The sequence below is a fragment of the Oreochromis niloticus genome, linkage group LG11 (genome assembly GCF_001858045.2).
Source record: "Oreochromis niloticus isolate F11D_XX linkage group LG11, O_niloticus_UMD_NMBU, whole genome shotgun sequence".
Classification (NCBI taxonomy): Eukaryota; Metazoa; Chordata; class Actinopteri; order Cichliformes; family Cichlidae; genus Oreochromis; species Oreochromis niloticus.
In genome coordinates, this window is record NC_031976.2 from 12,805,043 (window position 1) to 12,821,683 (window position 16,641).

At 46.0% G+C, this 16,641-nt stretch overlaps 2 protein-coding genes across 3 annotated transcripts in view; one reads left to right on the forward strand and one right to left on the reverse strand.

The window, feature by feature from the left end:
- The window catches only part of LOC100695646 (teashirt homolog 1), a 35,812-nt gene extending 20,863 nt beyond the window's left edge, over positions 1-14,949 (forward strand). For both annotated transcript variants that reach the window (XM_003443697.4, XM_005450656.4), the window contains exon 3: positions 10,027-14,949. In XM_003443697.4, the coding sequence (XP_003443745.2) occupies positions 10,027-13,562 (3,536 nt within the window). In that variant the 3' untranslated portion in view covers positions 13,563-14,949. The remainder of the gene's footprint in view (positions 1-10,026) is intronic.
- The window catches only part of LOC109204128 (uncharacterized), a 149,190-nt gene that overhangs the window by 35,765 nt on the left and 96,784 nt on the right, over positions 1-16,641 (reverse strand). The window lies entirely within an intron of this gene.

Here is a 16,641-nt window from a genome sequence, read left to right on the forward strand (position 1 = left end):
ATGTCCGACCGTGTCAACGTGTGATGGATTGCATAGTCCTCTTCTCTAAGGAAGAGAAAAGGGGGGGATGGTGGAAAGAAGGGAGGAAAAGAAGGAGGGGAAGAAGGAGTGAGAGAAGGAGGAAACGGAGTGGTGCGGTGCAGCAGTGAAGGACATGGCAGCTTAGCGCTGGCCAAAAAGACTGTGCTGAACACCTGCTCCTGTCTCCAACGCCCCTTCAACCTCCTCATTACCTGTCAATCTATCACAAGGCAGCCAGATCAAATGTCTGCAGCAGCCAGGACTCGCACAGGGAGGGAGTCGGGGAATGAGGGAGGGAGGGGAGAATAGCAAGGAAAGAAAGAAGGGAGAGAGAGAAGGACAGATTGCATGTCTGGGAGAGCTGAAAATGATGGGGAAGTAAATGGAGCAGCTGCGTGTGCATATCGAAGATCTGTTGATAATTTGGAGTAAACTTTGTTCTTCTGGAGGTAGTTTGTCATGTTGCTATATTTAGAATTCATGGAATACAGACTGCATGTCAGTAGTTGGATGTGACATTATGTAAATCTGCTTTATCATTGTCGGTAGAGGGTTTAAAAAAATAGGAATGATTCTCAAGTCAGACATTCGCTTCTAAATAAAAGAAAAAAAGAGCACGTTAGGAGAACTTTTTGGCATCCATCTGGTCAATATCTTAAATCAAACACTTCTCAAACAAATCAAAGGCAATCATGTTGTCAGAGTTTCTAAGCAGCAGCCCGCTGTTTCCATTCATAACTGTGCTCTAGAGCACTGCGCACACTCACCCTACAGCACCCTCTGGCCTTTGATAGGCACCTTTGTGCAAAAAGATGGGAACCTGTGACAGACAAGCTCCTCTATAGGAAGGTGGGGCCTGTGGTTTCAGATTACAGCTACAGCGCTGACACTGTGTGACTGTGTTTGTGTGCTGCACACACGCACGTTTATGTACACGGTGAGCACCTTAGCATGTGTGTAGGAGAGCATGCTGTCTGAATTAAATGTATACTTGTGTTTGTGTGTGTGTGTGCTTTAAAAAGCAGATGAATTTGAGCTCATCAATGTGCATTAGTGCACACATGACCAGCCCCAAGCCCTTGAGTTCTGATCCCTCTCAATCCCCGCTCTTTCCCTCTCTCTTACATTTTCAGTCTTTCTTAAGCTCCCTTGCCCCTCTCTCTCCTTTAGTGTGTGAGCTGTGGTGATTTACGGTAATTATCCATCGTTGGGTCATCTATCAGGCTGGCTGTTGCTAGGAGATGGAAGCAGCTGCTGCTGGCTGTTGTCTTGTCAGGGACAGTGCATGTGTGTGTGCGTGCGTGTGTGTGTGTGTTTGTACATACTTGCGTTTGTGTGTGTTTCCCGGGATCTGGGTAAGGACGTGCAGGTACTTCTGTGTGTGTTTACTGGCAGTGTGTGAGTGTTTGTTCAGGTAAAATGGGCCATCCTGATGTAGGGATTTAAAAGCGCAGGTGTTGCAAAAGAAAGACGGAAGCAATGAAGTCAATGGATGGAGAGAAGGATTATAAGAAGGAGTGAGGGTGGGGTCAGAGGTTGAAAGAGTCCAGGTGGAAACTTAGTGCGTGTGCATGTTTGGGGAGGGTGGGCAGCTTAAAAGGCACAGGTGTGTGTGTGATAGACAGGGGAACTGAATGATAAATTTATCTAGGCAGATGGAAGTTAGAAGAAGTCGGGCCTTGGGGAGTAGTTTTAGTGGCCGTGAAAATTGCAAGATTGCATGTGAGTGTGTGTGTGTGTGGCTTGTGAAGCAAAGTACATTTTCTATTGGCAGGTGATCATCCACAGATGGGTGCCGGTTCAGATCCCCACCGAGGGGCCTATTTCTCTTTATTTTGTCCTTGTAATCCACCTTAACCCATTGTGTTGACACCGTTTCAGGTTTCATGTTCTGTGCGCGCCATTCATGCTGAAGCTGAGGGAACCAATCCTCACACGCAGGGAAAGGTCAAACTACAAATAGTGTAGACTTAACAGTAGGCTTTCAATAGACATATGAGAGGGAGTTTTCAAAAGTACTATCCCCACAGGTAAAGTGGGACATGTTTCTCTTTCACAGAGACTGCAAAAAAAGCAGTACTTAAAAGAATTTACTGCCAGTTGTAATAATAATTCAGGATGCAGTGTTCCACATTTAGAGGTGCCAGTGGCCTATAGTTATCCGTTGTGTCCCACCAATTTTGCACAGTGTAGTATTGAACAATTTTCCTCTCTTTCTGCAAATAAGTAAATATTCACATTCTAATATGAGTGAGCTATTCAAATATGTATTAGTTACTCTTGCGCACAGAATATACCATTAATGTACCGTGCATACCGAGCCCACCTTGCACTGCAGCCTAAAAAGGCTGCTGATGAAGCTGTCTTCACTGCCTCTTAGCCTCCTCGTACTTTCACTAAAGTTTCATTTGCTTTAACCTGTTGGCAGGTCTGAAAGAGGCAGCTGGATACAAGCCACACATCCATATGAGCCACGGTAACTGTAAATACAGCCTCCACTCTCAGCTCTCCATACCGGCCTAATTAGTGCCAGTTAGCATTTGTCATTGCATTTAGGGGTGAAGATTAGGAACACCTCTCAATTAATCTGCAATCAGCCTGTTTGTTAATTAGCTAACCTGTTCTAAGTGGCCTTCAGGGCTCTTGTGTAATTAGCTAAGCTGCTGAGAAGCAGGTCTGTGTGTTGACATTGACCTAAAGCTTACACACGTGTGCACAATACACACACAAACACACACATTTGTATATGCTGTATGCTGTTGAAGACCGTATAGGTGTCTCCAGTCGTACTCAAGAAACTTGGTTTCTCCCGTAAACTACATATAAACACGAGCGTACCATCTGCATCTTCTGTGTGTTCATGGGAAAAAGAGGCTTAAAAAAGGCACAAATGCAAACACACACACACAAAACACCCACTCCATTACTCAGTTTATTAGTAGTCGCAAGTGTACTGTGCTCATCCAGACATACATATTTGCACGTCGTCATGCTTGCAGCAATGCGCTGATTATTTCTTCTTTCACTCTGAGACAAAACTGCATCCCTCAAAAGTATTCCTAGAAAAGGCAGGAGGGAGGAAAAAAAATACATACTGTAGTCCCCGAGCACGTACACTCTTTTTAACATTTCATCCTTTTCAAGTGCAACAACATTCTCACCAAAATGAACAGCTTCTCCATTGCTGTGTCGAACCTTTTTTTTTTTTTTTTCCCCCCTCGCTCACTTCAAAGCCATTTGTTTACCCTGCTGCCTCCTGACATTGTCTGTGGTAATTAAAGGAGCGCACTGAAATTTATGGTTTAATTATACAGGCCTTGTTATGCAGAGAGGACCAGGATGGGCTGATATGCTCAATAAAAATAAATAAATTCCATACGGGTTTATTGAACACGCTTTTGCAAGGGGCCGGGGGGGTGGGGATGGGGGGCATCATTCCAGCGGCTCAGGTGTGTGTGTGTGTGTGTGTGTTCTTCTGTATGCAAATGTGTGTATGTTTATTTATGTATTGCTTCGCAGGGTTGCTGCTCAGCGTGCAGTGTGAGTGGGTGAGAATGAAATTTAAAAAAAAAAAAAAAAATAGCCAGATGAATTGCAATCGATTGGCGCTGGTTCACTGTATTGATCCCTGAGCATGTTAAAGCCTGCTGTACTCCATGAAGAACACTCAGTCAGTCAGTGTGGGCTCACCCCCGTGCACCCCCACCCTCTCCCCTTCCTCATCCACCGCTTCGTGAACGAATGCATGGCTGTACCATATACGCACTAAATCACTTTGTTTTGTTACTGCGTGTATATGTACGAAGCAGATATGATGGCAACCGCAGCCCCACCTCGCATATAGGCGAGAGTGTACGTGCATGTGTGTGTTTTGGTGTTAAGCATGCACTGTAATGGAGAGTGATCTTGGCTGTGGCCCACAAGCAAGCTTCTCTGAACTGATCTTTGAGTTGGGTATAAATAGCGCTGGCTCTATAAATAAAACAGCAGCACCTTTCGCACTCACTCTCTCTCATTTGCGCACACATTCAGCCCCTCTACTTAGACATTACACCTGCCCAGGCACTTACATGACACTCATGTGCATAAACACTCCAACACGAGCTGCCCATTAATCCATATATCATTCTTTTTAAGGTCGTATAGAAGGAAGTCTGCGGGACATATTTACACGAGAGCGTGACCTGTAGCAGGTTAGCGCCTGCTACCTCTTCAGCCCCACATTTATAGGACAGTAATCTCATCAGGTGAACAGAATTTAGGCAACTAAGTGGACGCTTTGTATGCATTTTTATTCATTCAAAACACACTGAACCTGAGCTCCTTTCTCTCAAAGCCCAAAAGGAAACTCTTGCAACTTCCAGCTAGCATATGCTTTGTTTCAATAGCTGTCGACCAAAAATTTAAACGGACAGACTGGCAAATAAAGGTCCAGCGTTGATATGTATACGCTCAGCTCACTCAACACACAACACTATCTAAAGCATCACGGCGGTGAGTTTAAATAATGCTACTAGCTCACCGTAACGCAACACGACTTGAGGTGTTTGCCAGAGCAAAATGATCGCTAAGAAGGCTAGTGAATATCTGCCAATAAAACTGGATTTCAACACCAGTCCCATGCGCACGACGCTTAATCACTTTTACACCACTTTCTGTGTCAGTCCATTATGTTGCTATGTGTCTGAAGAACAACATGTCCCATCCGCTGCTGTCTGCTGAGCTCAACTCAAGCTAGAAGTGTTTTGAAATGGGGTGCAAAGAGGAGGGGGGGGGTTGAGAGATAAATTGGTACAGCGAGCTGGAATGCTGCAGCAGTTATTTAAGGCCCTGTAGGTGCTGCCTAGGCCATATGCTCCCATTATTCCGCTTGGGAGGGGCCCATGTGGGCGTGTGAGCAAAGCCGGAGAGGGGAGGAGGAAGAGGAGGAGGGTGGGAGAAAAAGAGAAAGAAGGGGTAATGGACGAGAGTGAAAGGAGAAAGGTAGCTGAGGAATTATTTTAAGGAGAGAACCCCTATCAAGCGCGGGAGGAATTTTTAAGAACGGGATACCGTGGAGAAGCCTGAGATGAGATGAGAACGAATTAGCTTCTAAAGTAAATGATCGCCTTCACCCTCAATATCCGGCTCTTTCACCGTCGCCTTTGCATAATTCATCTCGTCAAATTTTGAGGTGTGACAGAATATAATTCATGAACTTTTGGGGTCGATAACTTCTCTTGGGCATCTCTATCATTTTCACATCACCAAGCTGAACTTAATAAGATTCTGTATGACACACCTCCTCACTGGTGTTTATTTTGTTACTTTCTACACCTCGTTGAAAGTGAACTATTTGAAAGTGAATAGATGACTCTAGGTCCTCAATCCATCCAGGTGTATTAATATTTATCTATTAAGAAAACAAGGCCCTACCCCTCTCGCTTTCTCTCTCCCTTACTTGTCCCTCGCTATTTCTTGTTCTTCCTATCTGTTCAGTATCTTGTCAAACTGAGGCCTGTGTTCCTGATCAGGGCATTGCTCTCATGTTAGCCGCTTCACAGGAAGCACATCCCAGCATTCCCTCTGACACGCTGGCAGCAGCATTACCATAATTGGCTTTTCTACATGACGGGACAGAGGAAATAATAATGTCATTTTATTTACAGCCCTCTTGTCCCGGTCCGAGAGCTATCACCCCCCCTCTTTCTCCAGCTCTGCACCACGCACTGACATACACCCCTCCTTCTCCTCTTCTGTCTCATCTTCTCCTCTCCCTGCGCAGGACGTGAGTCTCGTTCTGCCACGGCGTGTAGGTCAAGCGATGGCTTTTTGATCAGCTCCTGTCCAAAGCCATCAGGCTTGGGAGGCACGTAATGGAGAGCGGGGTGACAAACAGAATCTGGGGAAGGAATAAGACTGCCAGTTTCCTATTAGGGGCCGGCCTAAACGGCCTCTGCCCCCCACCTCACCGCCGCCTTCTACACCCTCCTCGCACCATTCTGCGCCGCGAACCCCACTCCTGCACTGCCTAAATCACATGAGTGAAGGGCCCCATGATTGGACATTAGTGCCGCAAATGACTGCCGTGATTGCCCCCTCTTCCCAAACTCACATCAAATAAATAAAGAAATGTGTGTAAATAAATAGAAGGAGGGGTTGCTGGTGAAACGGAGGTGGTGGCGAGGGGAGGCTGACTGGTTTCATCCCCTTCTTTTTTTCCCCCCTCTCTGCCTCTCCCTCGCTCGTTTCATCGCCTTTCTGCCTTTCTTATCTGGTTTGTTTGGCTTTGACAGCGGCCAAATGGTGAAGCTCTGCGAGCCTGACAGAGAGTTTTATTGATTTAACAACCAGCAGACTCGCAGCAAAGAAAAAGGAGAAAGCAAAAAAAAAAGAAGAAAAAAAATGGGTAGGGCGGAGAAAGATAGCAAAGTTTTGAAAAGGAGTGATATGTTTCTGCTCTGCTCCTCGCCAAAAAAGCTGACGTATCCCGCTGGTTGTATTTCATTTGGTATCATTTACAAAAATCAAGTCATACACACACACGAAAAAAAGTTACGCTGCATGTAGACGGAGAAAATGTTTAAGAGATGATCTGTACATAGGTCCATCGCTCTGTCTCGCTGTGAGGCCCAGTGTTGTGTTGAGGCAGCAGGCAGGGCGTTCACCGCAGACTTTTCATCAGAAAACATGATATCAAACATAACAGGGCACTGCACAGACTCGTCTCTGGTGTGGTCCCTGAGTGCTTGCGTTAAACGCACAAACTTGATCACGGATTGCGATAGCAAACATCTGTAATGGTGCACGGCGCTCTGCAATCTTTACATATTAGGCAGAAGTTAGAATCAAGGGTGCTTCATGGGTGCATTAGTTTGGGTAGTCCTTCAGGAACTATCTCATTTAAATATGAATAATAATAAATGAGGCAGATGGGAACAAAACACATACTTGAGCTCTTTTAAAGCTCTTATCTCTAATCAAATAAGGGTCTGTGTTCCAAAGTGTATTTGGTAACCAGAGACATGAAAACCTTTGATAATGCATGCATTACAGCTCTATTAAGTGTGTATGTCAATCTATTTGTGCATTATGCATTTTTAAAAGAGCTCTTTACAACACTTGAAGGGGCTTCTACAAACCCATTTTGCTACTTTACAAATTTTATAAGCCTTTTTGTTAGCGCTACATTAACCCTCTGAGCAGGTACCAGGAGATCAGAGACACCGGGTGGATGAGTCTTGCTTCCTTTCCCCGTGTTGTTGCTGTTGTTGTTGTTGTTGCTGGTGATCTGGCGTGGCTGGTGGCGGGCTTGATTGCTGCTGCTTGTGACAGTGAGTCTGCAGTCCTATCCTGGCCGCACTGCCGCCTGTCTCCTTGATGGCGGCACGTCCCCGAGCAAAAGTGACAGGCGCTTTGGCGCCCGTGCAGATGGCCCTGCTCACAGCCATCACCCACTCGGCAAACCAAACCGCCAGGGACGGCACGCCAGCCCTTCCCGGGCCCGCCCCTTGCTGCTGGTGTTGCTCTGCATATGTGCATCCAGGAGAAGAGAAGGGGCTTAATCTGGCCGCCAGTCACAATCGCACTTCTTCAAGTTGCGGGTGATTGAGTTGATGCGTAGCTTCTAATATTTGTTGGATTTTAGCATCCTGTCAGAATTCATGCGGCATCTCAAAACAGATGGGGAGATCATTTATTTCAGACTCAGGTTTCATCACGAACGTTGTACGTTTATGGCTTGCGAAGCCGTCCACTTGCTGCCTGTGATTTTTACAGATGTCTGTCTCTGCCAGTCTTTTGTCTGTGGGCTTTTGATATCTCCCTCTTTGTTGTTTCCATGACAACATGGCAGGACAGGAATTGATTGACAGGGATCGTCAAAGGGTTCCCTGGCGACCTGCTCATCGCTCGAAGCCCCTCCCTGCTGCAGTCTGTGTTTTGTCACTCACCCAGGGATATTTCTGATCTGCTGCTTCTCATTCCTGCTGTCTGTGTATCTGCGAGTGTCTACTTATTAAACACTGCCAGCTATTGGGGTTTAGCTGTTTTTTTTGGCTGCAGCTGATGTGAGTGACTCACATAGGTAATTCCTACTGTATGCTTGCGCCGTTCCTGTGGGCTTGAGAAGAATGGATAGCCGTTCTGCAGGATGCTTTGTATATTAAAAAGGCTGATATGTATTGATAGCCTCCTCTTTTGGAAGCGGGTTAGTGAGAGGGAAGGCACTGTAGCAGAAGACACTCTGCAGATGTGTTGTAGAGAGTACAGCACATAATGCTAATCTGCTGTGTTAGGGATTTTCAGGAGTTTTAGAAACTGTCTCGGTCTCAGTCTGTCAGTGGGATTGAAGCGCAGCCAGGTTCTCCTGTAGTGCTCTCATTTCACAGAAATCCTGTCAGGCGTTAGGGGAGTATGTTGCTCATTTGGAGAAGGGTGTATCAGTAGCACACAGCGAACTCAGACTTATAGGCAATATTATGGTCGGTGGGTTCAGGTTTGCGCTGTAAGAGCAAATGTGTACGAGTGGGGGAAAAATGCATAAAGTACACACATGGGCACGGAAGGTGAGCATGCGTGCGGAGTCGCAATCGCAAACAGGCACTTACGGAGGCACTCACACGTACGCACATGCACATCATCACATACTCACAGTTGATGGTGCAGCTGCTCACCTCCTCCCCGCCGCCACCCACCACCCTCCACCCTCCACCCATCTCCTCCCAGGCAGCAGTAAATGGTGCCAGTGTATATATATCAGGTATTATGTCCACTTAGATTATGATATGACAGGTTAGCGTGCCGTTTGAAGTTGACAGCACATCTGTTTCATCGGGAGAGACTGATACTGGCATGTAGGACACACATCTCACCATGCAGGAAGGAGATAAAGGAAGAAGCTAGGGGGCCGTCTTTCCTGTCTCCCTGCCTCACTCACCCTCTTCTTTCTCCCTTTTTTTTTCCTCTCATTCCGCCTCTCCCCACCCAACAAACCCACCGCCTCCTGCTCACTTTTTCTTTCTCTCCCACGTCTTCTTCTCATTCACTTATTCTCCCCCTAACCACCTCCTGTCTGCGCAACTTGCTAATGCTTACTGTGCCTTTCTTTGCATGCACACACACACACACACTCACAAAAATGCACACCTCCAAATGCACGTAGTCGGCCTTTCAATATCGTTTGACTTTACGTTTTTTCTTTTTCCTCGAAACCTGTTACATCTTAGTTCTGTTTCCGCTGGGCTTTTTTTCTTTGATCGAGTGTTTGCCTTCCTGTTTTAATCTGTCTTTTTAAGACATTGTCCATGTTGTCATGGATCATCGAACAGCTGGAGTGCAAATATATAAACTGGTTGCAACGATCGGTAGCATTTGTATTGCTCTCAAACCAGAGAGCATTGTTTTTCCAGTTCCTGCATAGTAGCACAGTTGAAAATGGCCGTCAGCTAATTGGAGTGGGTTAGGAAAACTGTGATATCTCCAAAGTGGTAATTTTTTTTTCAGTCCCTCTCCAGTCGAATAACTTGAATGGGCGAGGAGCTAGGCTTCATGGACTAGATGAGTGAGATGCAGTACAGGCTTGGAAAAGTGAGAAAGAAAGAGAAAGGGGGGGTGGGGGGGCTGAACATGCAAGCATGCAGCTGGCTAACAAGGCCAAACAGCCAGTCATTTCCTGGGGAACATGAGGCATGTGTGGAGGAATAGATAGTTGGGAAGGAAAAGGACAACTGTCAGAAGCTCAGTGATTTATTTTTCCCTTGGAGGTTTTTTTCACCACTGGCTTTCAGAGACACATGTGTGCAAAGTACACACAAAGTCATGCATGCATGCATGCAGACATATACGCACACTCACACTGGGTGAGAATAAAAGCCTGCATTTCCCACCATTGAGCATTCATTCCATGTTATTTTGACAGTGGTCCTGTTAGTGTGCTGTAAATCTTTAATTTCACTGAGCTGACCTCTTTTCTCTCCCCCCCCCCCATTTTTATCTCCTCTCTCTTGCTGTCTCTCTGTACTCCAGCGTACATGCCCGAGGACGAGCTTAAGGCAGCTGCTCACGATGAGGAAGAGCACCTGCAGGATGACGGCCTCTCATTAGACGGCCAGGACACTGAGTTCCTCTGCAACGAGGAAGAAGAAGACGTGGATGGGGGCCGACCACCTAGCTACAGAGACTCCCCACTCAGCAATGGCACTAACCCTGACGCTGGATACGGGTCTCCGCTTAGTGATGCTAGCGACCGACTTGCAGACTTCAAGAGCACCTCTTCCAGGGATGGTCAGGAGAGGGAGGGCTCAGCTTTTCCCTTCCGTCCCAACAACGGCCTCTCTTTCCAGGATAGCCTGGCACAGATGAAGGCCGTCTATGCAAACCTCATCTCAGATGCCTCTTGGTCTAGCATCACAATGGACATCATGAAATCTAAGCCTGCTGCAGCTGGCAGTGTCAACAGTGCCCTCACTAGTCCAGAGCCTGCCTCTACTGCCTCTGTGTCCACAACTACAACCATAAATAAGAGCAGTGGGGTCAACATGGCTAGCAGTCACCATAACGGCAAGACCTCCAGCACCACTGTCAACCACACAGGGAGCACAAGTGGCAGTACAAATGGCACAGCAGCTAGCTCTGTTAGCAGCCACAGTGCAACCAGCAGCAGTGGGAGCAGCAGTGCTGCTGCCAGTAATGGTAGTGGTGTAGCCTATGACTGGCATCAGGCAGCACTTGCCAAAACACTTCAGCAGACCCCCTATCACCTTTTACCAGAGCCTAGCCTCTTCAGCACAGTGCAGCTCTACCGACAGAACAACAAGCTGTATGGCTCTGTTTTTACTGGTGCGAGCAAGTTCCGCTGCAAAGACTGCAGTGCTGCCTATGACACACTGGTGGGTTTGACGGTCCACATGAATGAGACGGGCCACTATCGAGATGACAACAAAGACAAAGAGGAAGATCAGGGAAAGCGCTGGTCCAAACCACGTAAGCGTTCCTTGATGGAAATGGAGGGGAAAGAGGACGCCCAGAAAGTTCTGAAATGCATGTACTGTGGCCACTCATTTGAATCTCTGCAAGATCTCAGCGTTCATATGATCAAGACCAAGCATTACCAGAAAGTGCCTCTCAAAGAACCAGTGCCAGCCTTGGCCACTAAACTGGTACCCACTTCAGCTAAAAAACGTGCTATCCAAGATGCTATAGTCTCTCCATGCTCCCCAGACTCTATCCATGCTGGTAGTGGTGGTGGCAGTGTCTCTCTTGGGGATGTTGGCAAAGACACAAAAGCTGCAGCTAACCCCTATGTTACGCCAAACAACCGCTATGGCTACCAGAATGGTGCCAGCTACACATGGCAGTTTGAGGCTCGCAAAGCACAGATTCTAAAATGCATGGAGTGCGGGAGCTCCCATGATACATTGCAGCAGCTGACTGCCCACATGATGGTTACAGGTCACTTTTTGAAGGTCACAAATTCTGCTTCCAAAAAGGGCAAGCAGCTAGTCTTTGATCCAGTGGTGGAAGAAAAGATTCAGTCTATCCCATTACCGCCAACCACCACCAGACTCCCTGTTCCCAGTACGGTTAAGTCCCAGCCAGTGTCTCCTGCACTCTCCTCTGGCTCAGAGGAAAAGAGGGAAGCGGGTGAGGATGAAAAAGTGGAAGGAGGCGAGCAAGTGGAGAAAAAAATCAAGGAAGAGAAAGACGACTCAGGTGAGAAATCTGAGACTGACACCACGTCGTATAAATACCTTAGAGAAGAAGACCTGGAGGAGACCCCTAAAGAGGGTTTAGATATTCTCAAATCCCTTGAGAACACAGTATCTAGTGCTATCAGCAAGGCTCAGACAGGCACGCCCACATGGGGTGGCTACCCTAGCATTCATGCGGCCTACCAGTTGCAGGGTGCCGTGAAAAGCTCAGCTACTGTTCTACCCCCGACTGTCCAGAGTGTTCAGATGCAGCCAATGTTTAACAGTGGTCTACGAAGTCTAGTGAGCGACCCCAACTCAGTCATCCACTCACCTCGGAGCCCTTCCTCTCCTACTCCCCTAAGGAGCAATGTCACCGCCATGGAGGAGCTTGTGGAGAAAGTGACAGGAAAAGCTGCCACTGTGAAGAAAGAAAAGGAGGAGAAAATGGTGAGCCTGGAAAGATGCCGACAGCCATCGCTGGTAAAATCGCCTTCCCCTGCACTGAGAGAACAGCGAGAGCATTTGGCATCTCCAAATGACCTTTCCGTAGGTAAACCGTCTGGTATGAGAAGTAGCAGCCCGGGCAGTGTAGATTCAGAGCTTATCTGCAAGAAGGAGCCCAAAGAGAGCCTAGTAGATAGCCACAGCAACCATTCAAAGAATGGCTCTGAGACGTGCCAATCCCCAGTAACTAACGGAAACAGTCTTGGCATCATCACCGATCACTCACCTGAAAGTCCTTTCATCAACCCTCTTAGCGCACTCCAATCAATCATGAACACACACCTGGGGAAAGCCTCAAAACCAGTAAGTCCCGCAGCAGATCCACTGTCTATGCTTTACAAAATCAGCAACAGCATGATGGAAAAGCCAGCTTTCAACCCAACTCCTCAGGGCAAGCCAGCTGAGCCCGTCAACCACTACCAGCTGTATGAAAATAATGACCAGCCCATAGACCTGAGTAAAAATAAGTCCGCCACTAATAGCAACAACAACAACAACAAAAGCAGCAGTGCACTTTTGACCAACAGTAGCGTAAATGGTAACAAACCCCTTATTTCCCTCCCTGACACAGTCTCCTCACCCCTGAGAGAGAACGCTCTGATGGACATTTCAGACATGGTAAAGAACCTCACCGGGAGACTTACGCCCAAATCTTCAACTCCCTCCTCCATCTCAGAGAAGTCGGACGCTGATGGCAGCGCGTTTGAGGATGCCCTCGAGGACCTCTCCCCAGTGCAGAAGAGGAAAGGGAGACAGTCAAACTGGAATCCCCAGCATCTCCTCATTCTGCAGGCACAGTTTGCGTCTAGCCTGAGGGAGACCCCAGAGGGCCGCTACGCCATGACCGACCTGGGGCCTCAGGAAAGGGTCCACATCTGTAAATTCACGGGCCTCTCCATGACTACCATATCCCACTGGCTGGCTAATGTCAAGTACCAGCTGAGACGGACTGGGGGCACCAAGTTTCTCAAGAACATGGACTCGTGCCAGCCCGTGTTCCTCTGTGGTGACTGTGCCTCTCAGTTCAGGACTCCCTCCTCCTACATCAGCCACCTGGAGTCTCACCTGGGCTTCAGCTTGAAGGACCTGTCCAAACTGTCAGCTGAGCACCTACGGGAGCAGCAGGCTGCCTCGAAGGTGATCACAGACAAAATGACATTCGGCAGCCCCCTGTCAGCCTTGACCACGCCAGAGGACGACACAGGCTCCGTGTACCAGTGCAGACTTTGCAATCGGACATTCGTCAGCAAACACGCAGTCAAACTGCACCTCAGCAAGACCCATGGCAAGTCTCCAGAGGACCACCTGGTGTTTGTCACCGCTTTGGAGAAACTGGAGAAGCTAGACAAAATGGAGAAGGTTTAAACAATGTCTCGAGCTGAGAGTAAGGACTGACAGCTGTGGAACTGACTCGATTTTCATTGCACTAAAAATGACGTTGTTCACAGTTACTGCACTGGGCCGAACTGAGCCGCCAGAAAAAAAAAAAAAATCAAGTCTTATTATTATTAATTTTTTTTTGTGATAACTGCCTGACTGGACCATGTCTTTTCATGTCAATTTGTTTTTGTTTCGCCAAGCTTTTTTACACTTATTTTGTAATATATTTATATGCTATTTGTCTGATCTGTGCATGTATTTTAGTGAATCAAGGTTAAACACGAGATTTTAATCTTTTCATGGCAAAAATACAACTACTGCTTCAACGGTAAAAGTGGCGAGTGGACAGAATTGGTGGAAAAGATAACTGTATATTACTTGATATGAAGAAGGTGGAAAATTCAATGTATACACCAAAAGAATGAAAGAATACCCCGAAAGACTGAAGTAGCACCTTAGACAGTTGAATTTGTAAAGAGAACATGTTTTGAAATATCTTGCATTTGTCAAAATCAGATTTTAAAAGATCAAGGATTATCAACCCCCCCACCCCACCCCACCCTCTTTCCTTCTTGGGTTTCTGTCACGGCAATGTTTTTGATGATGAATGGCCTGCTCATAAATCTGTCAGTGTAAAAAAAAGAAAAAAAAAGATCACATGAACATTTGGAAAAACTGAAATGCTGCTTCTGGTTCTGAGTCAATCAGTGGAAATGAACGGCCATCGGTATGCAAGTTTGCTGAAGAAACTTTTTCCTTGTTGTGAAGTATCACCTCATAGCAATTTTCCAGTTGTATGGTTTGTTACAACTTTTCTCTTTCTAAACTGTGTCGCTTTATTCAGCTGTAAAGAGAACAGTCCGTCACGTGTAAATGATTACCAGTGAAATGTCAGTACTCCATGAGACATATCTTACCATTTGAAAAACGGCTCAAAATTGTTTGTATCTTAAGGTGTGTGCATTCTTGAACTTTTATATTGTCATTTTTATATACAAAAAGAAAAAGCTAAAAAATAAAAACAGATGGTGTACATAGATATATGCTGTAGAGCTACGAAATGACCTTTTTTTAAAGAAAAATACAAATTTAGCTTCTTTGGCTTGGTTTACAGAAATGATTTTAATTATTACTTGCATCCAACTTGATGCATGAAATGGTGTGGAAAATAAATAAGCGATGCACAATGACTATACATTTCAATGTTTTATCGACAATATTGTAAAGAAAGAAAAAAAACACGACTTTTTAGCACCGATTAGTTTGTTTCATTTTTCTTTTCTCTCTCTCTCTCTCTCTCTCTCTCTCTCTCTCTATCTCTCTCTCTCTCTCTAAATTGTAAAATAAACCCCAAAGCAGTTGTTAACAGTCAGATTTTTGTGGTTGTGTGTTCTTTTGTCATGGCGGTGCACCGAACTCAAAATGTAAAAACTCGGCTTTGTAGAATTTGCTCTCGAGCAAAGTCAAGTGTGTACACCCATGTCAAATCCTAGCCCAGTGTAACAGGATTTCCTCTAGTGGCTATTCTTAGCAAACTGGAGGTGAGATTCGAAACGTCTCGCTGCTGGTACATATTCTGTGTTCTGTAACAGGCCTGCTTTTATGTTTTTCCCAAATTGTTAGACAAAATAAAAGTCACTGGTGTCATACTTACAACTGATGACTGAGCCGCATCATACCACCAATGATTATAATGATGAAGATGACGGGGATGATAAGCCTGTAAGGGTGCCTATTGTACAGTAAGAAACCCATGCTAGGCTTGTGACTGGCCTTCGGAGGGCCGTACTGAAAGAATCAGTGTTGTATTAATGACGGCAGTGTATTTTTTGCGTGTCTTCTTGGAGCGAAATCAGATGGCTGTCTGTTCTGCTTAAGTTTAAAAAAAATGGGGGCAATAGGGAGTCTATAATCAAAACTGAATAATACCTTTTATGTGATTCTTGAGACGCTACGGGTGAATCTGCGGCCTAGCCTGTGTCACATTAATCACAACCAAACTGAATACATGTGTGCGATAAATGCTATTATTTCAGTACATGTACACATTTTTTGGTTGATTTGTCCAACTAAAATGTATATGTTTTTTGATGAAGTGTCACTTATCACTGGATACAGGCTTTTTTGTGTTTGTTTTTTTTAATTGTCGGTCAGATATAGTGGAGGTTGTTGCAGTTTCTCGTTCCACTTTACTGATCGTTTTCAGATATTTCGTAATTAATGTTTTGGACAAATCACACAGCTTCTGTGTCATCAGGGCCCTTCAGTTTTGTTTTGTTTGTGTGTGTGTGTGTGTGTGTGTGTGCGCGCAGTTGACTTTTGTTATGTTTCACATCCAGCTTTATCAAATTTATAGCACTGCCTCAGTATTCAGCCGGTGTGAAAGCTGAAAGGAGATTTATTAGGGGCCACGACCTCTGCGTGACCCCCAGCCAAAGGTATCAACAAGCTTTGGGGTTTTCTTCCCCGGGCAGTCCCGCAGGTGAAGCGTCTGCATCAGGAATCCGATCTCTCATCTCGCCCTCATGTCTCAGGTTTCTGATAGAGTACTTACAGTACCAGCCTTTGTATGGATGAAGCCATGCTGCAGTGTTATGACTTCCATTCCTCACACTCACAACATGTCTTGTGTCAGCTGAGTCAGTCACACATACTCAGTCTCCCAGCTATATTAGCACGAGTGTCTTTGTGCAATTACACACCTCCTCAATCTGACTGCACCTCGCTGTGTTGATACATGGATTCAGTGACAAAGGAAACACAGGCAGAGGGCAGATTAGCCCCGGCTGAAGATGCAGCTTTCTCAGAGAGGGGACTGCTAGAGTTGGGTTATAAAACAAACAAGGCAGATAAACAAGCAACATTTGGAGGAGATAGTGTTCCCTGCACACCAGAAATAAAAAACACCTTGTAGGTTTAATACCCCACAGCTAAACCTGTAATTTTGCTGCGCCGTCAGATAGCTCCTGAGCCGATAGAGACTCTTTCCTGCTTTGTTAGAGATCAGTGCACTGTTTCCTGTGCGTATTCTATGTAAATTACATGCGATAATCGCCACGCACAG